General features: G+C 41.7%; 1 protein-coding gene across 1 annotated transcript in view; it reads left to right on the top strand.

The window, feature by feature from the left end:
• The window catches only part of igfbp3 (insulin-like growth factor binding protein 3), a 57,066-nt gene extending 51,617 nt beyond the window's left edge, over positions 1 to 5,449 (top strand). The window contains exon 4 of the mRNA XM_041791446.1: positions 388 to 5,449. Coding sequence (XP_041647380.1) covers positions 388 to 513 — 126 coding nt within the window. The 3' untranslated portion in view covers positions 514 to 5,449. The remainder of the gene's footprint in view (positions 1 to 387) is intronic.
• The last annotated feature ends 1,801 nt before the right edge of the window (positions 5,450 to 7,250 follow it).

The following is a 7,250-nucleotide window of genomic DNA, read 5'->3' on the forward strand; positions in this document are numbered from 1 at the left end:
ATCGATGAGATGTTTGTCTTATTAGAGTTCTGCTGAGGCACGACTTGGCCTCCTGACAAACATCCAAACTCTGAGAGCCAGCAGGGAGACGGATCGTCTTATTATAATACACACATGCACGTAGAAGGTGCTGTTGGTAAAGCTGTGTCAGGGTAATTCCTCACCTTGGAAACGCTAATCTGTTTTCACAATGTGTCTCAAAGTGATAAGTCCTCGGCTGCGTTCCAGCCTTTTCCTCCCGCGGTCTCGAAACTAAAGATGGAAGTCAGAGCTGGCTGAGTGATGTTCATACGTGCCCCCGCTGGTGCCACCTGCAATCCTTCGTTGTGTTTAATAAAAGCAAACAAGCAGCATACTAATTTTACTTTCTCTGCCTTCTCTTCGCAGTGCCGTCCATCCAAAGGAAGGAGGCGGGGCTACTGCTGGTGCGTGGACAAATACGGGCAGTCTCTTCCAGGGTACGACGGCAGGGAGCGAGGCGAGACACAGTGCTACAACCTGGAGAGCAAATGAGAGGACAGAGGGAGGACAAGGGGGGAGGGAGGGGGAGAAAGAAAAAGAGCCTACTTTGCTCTTGCATGTAGTTTTATGTAAACATTTAGAGGGGGCTCTGGACCTTTGATTCAGGTCCCATTTCTGTCAGAGAGTATGAGAGAGAACAAGGGGAAGGGGACGGGAGGGACAGGCCGAGCCTCCTGTCCATCACAGCTATATGTCCCGTGCTTTGGGAACCTCTATCCTTTCTTAAAAAACAAAATAAATAAGCTGAAAGCTAAGAGAGAAGGGGAAGAAAGAGAGAATCCTACCATCTGCACTATTCTTTTAGAGAGAGAGGAAGGAGGGACTTTTCCACTCACTTTAAAGAGGACTTGTTTGTGACTGTGACCCGAAAAAAAAACACACCACCACCATTTCTATTGTGTGTCTGTCTGTGTGAGTGTCTTAATGTGTGAGTACCTGCATAACATACGTGTGCACAGCTGCATGTCTGTGCGAGATGGCATGCAAGATGGTGTGCACTTTCCCAAAAGTGTTTATTTATGTAAATACTGTATGTCACTTAGCTCAGTGTAGAAACGTCTGACTGCCCCTCCCTAGCCCTGCTCCATTAAACAATGCAGAAACATAAACACTCTCCGGCTCAGGGTCCATCTTGAAGTGAAGGATTATGGGGTAGCAGGGCTTTGACTTCTTATCCAGGGCCGTCCTTGCTGCCTCCCTCTCTTGCCATGCTGTTGGGAGGGAGTGGAGGCAAACCGTGCAGTTACAGTGCCTTAAAAACAGTCCACACCTCCCCTTCACCTTCTGCATCGACCTGAAAACCCACCTTTGTCGTATCAAATACTCGCCCACAGGAATCTTGAAGTATCTCTGAAGGCAACAGCTGCAACTAGCTTGGGTTTTAGCAGCAGCAGTAGATTCTTCCTAATAAGACCACTAACTTTGTGGTGCTAGAATTCCTAGATGTAAGGTCACAAGAGTGTAAAGATTAAGGCATGCATTTGACTATAGACAAACCACAGTAGAATTAAAGGTGAGTTAGAATGAAATGTGCCAATATTAGCTTGGTTCAAACCTCTGAATTGCTGCCCACATCTCAGATAGTTTGCGTCATTCAAGAGTCTTATTTCAAGCTTATTGAAGGCTGATTACCACGTTAAGTAAATGAGCTAATCTGAGATTTTTTTTTTTTTTTTTAATGCCATGGGACAGGGTAAAGAAAGACATGCCCAATCACTCTATACTCCATGGTGCTTTTGCAGATTTGTTCTTTCAGTATTTTGAGGATAAAGACTGCTTTTTTCTAATGAACAGAAGTATCAAAAAGTGTGGAAACCTCATGATCTTTAGTCCTGTTTTAACCACAAAAGATTGGACAAATTGGTTGCTCATCATCAGTTCCATCAATTTTTCCCATTGTTGCCCAATGTATTTGTGCAATTTAAACAGTGTGCAGGAGTTTGCCAGCAATTGTGAGTGATAGCCAGGCCCTGAGGCATTTTCTCTTGAAGATTCTAAGGGATTGTGTCCATTCCGACTCAAGGATGAATTTATTACATTTTGAAGAGAAAAGGTCAAAGTCACAGGGCCATGTGTTCACCCCTTACTTGTGAAACTGATGTCCATGGCCCTAGAAATGTGCTGCAGGCTACTTGTAGCTCTCTTTGCATTGCACATTTGTGCTTTTAACTCTGGAACTCATATTTGCAATGAATTTATTGCGGCAACATGTTTGTGTTTAGCATCAGGCTTCATCACTACTTGCAATGGGTGCTGCTGGTATAGCGGTTAGCTTGAATGTAGCTATAGCATAGTGGCAGTTTGATCAAAACTGGACCACATTTCTTGATTAAAACAAGAGCAAAGAGCCAACGGAAAGAGGTTTTCAGTCATCTCTGAGCAAGCTTCAGCATGCAGCCCTTACAGGTGAAGTTCTACAATAAGCTGGTGTATACAATGGCTGCTACCAATGTAGGGATTAGCTTGGATGTAGCTGTAGAAAAGCGTCAGCTTTAGCAGACCACAACCACATTTCTTTGTTAAAACATGAGCAAAGAGCCACACCAAGCCTGCTCTAGGCAGTAAAGAGGTTTCTGTACGTCTCCCTGACTTTTGGCCACTGACAGGCTCTACTTTTCATAAACTACAAGTCTTTGTCTGGTCACTCTGGCCCATCATGAATGTGACAGGCAGGATGCTCCTCCAGTCACTTTCAGAGATTTTCTTTAGTAGTTATTTCCAAAAGGCTTTGTATGGGAGGTTTCCCAGATGGATGTGAAACATATCCATGCAATGGACATACCTGCACGTCTGCATAACTGCACAAAAATTGTTGTGCAAGCTTGATCTTTTTGGCATAGTGAAAGGAGGTGCCACCTTCAACATGGCACATGACCCATAGTGCAAAGGAATGTCATAATGGCATAAACATTTAAGGTAGACTTAACCTGGAGCTATCATAGTGTTAAACAATGGTGTATGCTCATGTAAAAGACAGAAGTCCTCAAACTTTTCCACATAATTCTTCTTCACTATGCATTAAGGATATCTACTGACATCTCACAGTATTGGATATCTTTTTGCCTGTAGTATCTAAATTGAAGGCCAAATACTGTCTTCTGATCAGGCAGTGCAGCAATAGAGAGCAGGTTTTTCCATGGCAGCATCTGTCGTTTCTTTGCTGGGATGATATAAAAACAGGGGATCAATGCTTTCTTATGGGGTAGACTTTACCTACATGGCATTTATTTTTGGGCTTTTTATGCCTTTATTCAGAGAGAAGGACAGTGGATAGTTGGAAATAGGGACAAGAGAGCAAGGAATGGCATGCAAAATAGAAGCCATAGGTCGGACTTGAACCCGAGTCGCCCATGTAAATTGGGCGTGACCTAACCACTAAGCCATCTATACCAACATTTTAAATCTCTGGATATATTTAAACAATTTTAACAACACCAAAGTGAGACACAATTTAAAGGCATTAGTTTTAGCGTTAAGAAGTTTTTAAGGATTTCTTAACTATTCTAGGCTGCCAATTTAGGTATTTATGTGTTGAACTGGCAGCATATAGGGCTCATGAATAAAATGTAGTGGTAAATACTCTGGAAGGCAGAAGGATACATCATATCAAAGGCATTGCATCTGATATCCTAGCTTAATCCAGCTGCTGCTCTTAGTGAAGGAGTTACAAGCTCTTCTGTGGTGCTAACAGAGGCGAGTGTCTGACACAACAGTGATAGGTTTCAGGTTAGTTATATTTGAGATGCTCATATGCTATCTTAAATGTTCAGTTTACTTAGATCAGTGGTCTTCTGTTTCTCTCCCATCCCCACCCCTCTGTAGCTCCAACCTTCTCACCTGTGTCCTCACGTCCTCATCTGTCCTGCAGCCTTTATGTCGAGTTCCTCTCATACATGTCCATACCTACTTTCTAACACTTCGTCCTCGTTTGCGTGCCTGATCCCGTCCAGCCTCACTAACCCTCACCGTTACTCCTCGCTCCAACACCCGGCCCTCCTCCGGTCCTCTTCCTGTCAGCGGTGCATCCTGGTGTAGGCTTGTTTGAACGGGGCGGTACAGCCCCGGTGTGACCGGCACCGCCCCGCTGCAGGTGCCAGCTGCCCCTATTGCTTCAAGCACAAGCACTTAAAGCACTTTAGCTGCGCCGCTACTCGTCAATGCATGCAGTTAAAGACAATTGGACCTATCTGCATCTGCATACCTTTCCTTGGAGGTAAGGCCAGATGAAACAGTGTGATACTGTAAGACAACAATAATAGTGGAGTGAGGAGAGAAAGAAAGAAAAAGCTACACCAGGACTTCTGACAGCAAAGTAAGCGAAACACCCCTCAGAAATTTTCCATTCAATGCAACTATTTTCTTTTTTTGTTGTTGTTGTTTTTGTTTCTTTGAAAAACGCTTGTATGATCGTATGCCAACAAATCTCCACGAGGTGGACACAGCACCAAATATGCATTCACACAAGTGGTAGGGGGTCTGAGGGAGGAGGCGGCTTCCTGACCCGATGCTCTCCCACATCCTGTGTAAAGACTTGAACAGTGGAGAGAGTGCCGACGAAGAATGCTCACCCAGTAGCTCGGTAGCATGAAATCGGCTGTACACTTTCTTTGATAGACAGCAGCAACTCACAACCAGCCTGTTGGTGCTAAATCCCATCTATTCAAAGACTTGATGTAAAGGGAGGAACATACATACAAATATGTTTAAGCTATTCCCTCCTGAATATTTGTGTGTCTTTTTATATATATATATATTATTATTATTTCCTGGCCAGCTATGTGTCTGACTAGACATCATGTACAGTACTTAAAAATGAAAATTATTTATCTAAGAAAGAATTATAAGCTGATCCAAACTAGGTTTTCTGATGAACAATTCAGTGACTCACCGATTGCACAGCAAAGTCTCTATGATTCAGTGTATTTTGGGGAATATAATCACTAATGAATGTTTTATTTTTTAATGAATCTCTTCCTTCTGTTGCTCAGCAGTGTCAGTTTTAAGCTCAGCACCCAGCAGGCAATATTCAGCCTCAGGGGGCAAAAAAACAAAAAAAAAATCTGTCAGTCAGTCACTCAGGTCTCTGGTCACCTTAGGTCACTGCTCTTCACAGCCAGTGAACCTCTCACCTCTCAGTCCGTCACTTCTCTCCATGCATGCTGCGCCATCCCGCCTCAGTCCGTCAGTGCAGAGCCACAGTCACGCTTCTCAAAACGTCACTTTTTCATTTATTTTCCCTGCTGGTCACGTTAAGAATCTCTCTGTTCACGGGTAAAATGTATTTTTGTTTTTCTTCTCAAGTTTATCCTTCGAGTTTTTTTGATTCATGATACTAAACTAGAAATCACACAGCTATTATTTTCTCTGAGAAAGGAAATGATTTTGATTCAAAGTATAATTTGTATTTAATGTCTTTTTTAAATAAAAAGTGAACACATTTTAAAGAATAATGCCTCTTTTGTGTTTTTTCTTCTTACATGAGCAGAATTCTGCGTCCCAGGTTAAAAGAAGTGTACTTCATTACAGTAAAAGTGTGCTTTAAATTTACAGTGTACTCAAAGCAGCTTTAAAACACATTCTTCTGTACTTCTACTTAGAATTATACTTTGAAATAAACTGCTTAATGTGCTTTTAAAACATCAAAATTATGGCATCAACATGTTAATTGCAATGAGATAAAGGTCCATTAGTCTTTCATAACATTTATCATGTGGTTTTGTACACCATTAGCTACTGTGATAGGGCTGCAGCACGCTACAGCTCATCTGAGCATCTTCCTGCTCTCACAGTGATGGAACGTAATGACGACTCTGCTCCTTTCAGTGTCTCATTTCATCCCTAAAGGCTCTCATCTTTTAGCTGAATTGTCACTGAGCTTTAACACTTAGAGCTCACAGCTATTTTTTTTCTCGTCTGGACTTTTTTTCTTAAAAACCTTGCAAAACATCAACCCTGTGGTGCACAGTCAAGCTCTAAGCATCCTTTTTTTCAGGACAACCTGGACTTTAATAATATATCTACTACAATAATGTCACTTAAATTTTGAAAAAGTTATGTGACTCTAAAGACAAAAGAAAATAAATCAGAATTTGAAACTCAAAGATTTTCATTGATAACACACAGTAAACAATAGTGACTAAGACTTTTCATTGCACAGACTTGTTCTCCCATCTCTTGGGGACAAAACAGTGAAAAAATAAATATTCTGTGACTTACATTTTTCAGATATCTACATATATACAAAAAGTCTGTGGGTTTTTTTTTTTTTTTTGCAGTTAGATTCATTTGTGCCATTCCTTTAAGCAGTAGAGACGAAACTGGTCGACTACCACTCCTACAATGCATTGCATATAAACATTGCTCCCAATAAATATGGCACTACCCACTGAAGAAACCCAAAGTAAATTAACAAAAATGAATTAAAAATGGACAAAAAGATGCTTATTATCGCATCTAATACTGTGGATTTAATCTTTAAAGACCCTGAAAAGTCACCGAAGTTCCAGGTTTGCCAGAACAGCATCCTTAAGGGCTACAGAGACATCGAGGGTAGCAAACAAACGGCAAAATGGTCAGCTTTCAAAGGAAAAAAGAGTGTCTATGACTTGAGGTTCAAAAGTTATCAACTTTTTTCTAAACATTGCCACTTCTCGTTGTATACAACAACCCTATCTTCAGAAACCCCAAGCCAAGTTCCTGGCTCACTAGAAAATGTTCTGCAAGAGCTACTAATGCATGAAGAACATATATAGAAAGGCACAACACAGAGCTTTCACAGGAAAAAACAAGTTAGCGTCTATGACTTACGGTTCAAAAGTTACCAAACAATTTACAAAGGGTTGTGCCTGCGGCTGGGACCCGTGCCGCTGGAGCCCTAAGGGTTAAAAGCTGAACTCCAGAAAAATGTCAGTGCTGTCATCTACTTATCACTTGTCAGTGAGTCATTTTGTACATGCATTCCTGCATATTTCTTAATGCATAACAATGTTAAAGGGGTATTTTGGTATTTTTGATGTTGGGCTGCATAAGGTTCTTGGCAATAGTTGTGGCATCAGCCTCCTAAGATGTCAGTGAGAGTTTCCCCTTTAAGCAGGACTTGCTTGGAGAAGCTATACCATACAGCAATGATCATCAACTTGGAGACCCAGGGGGCACAGCAGGCCCCCACAGCTTCCAGGGCCCCCCAGATAATTATTAAATTCAGAAAATATGAAAAGAAAAAATATTGC

The sequence above is a fragment of the Cheilinus undulatus genome, linkage group 7, assembly GCF_018320785.1.
Source record: "Cheilinus undulatus linkage group 7, ASM1832078v1, whole genome shotgun sequence".
NCBI classification, from domain to species: domain Eukaryota; kingdom Metazoa; phylum Chordata; class Actinopteri; order Labriformes; family Labridae; genus Cheilinus; species Cheilinus undulatus.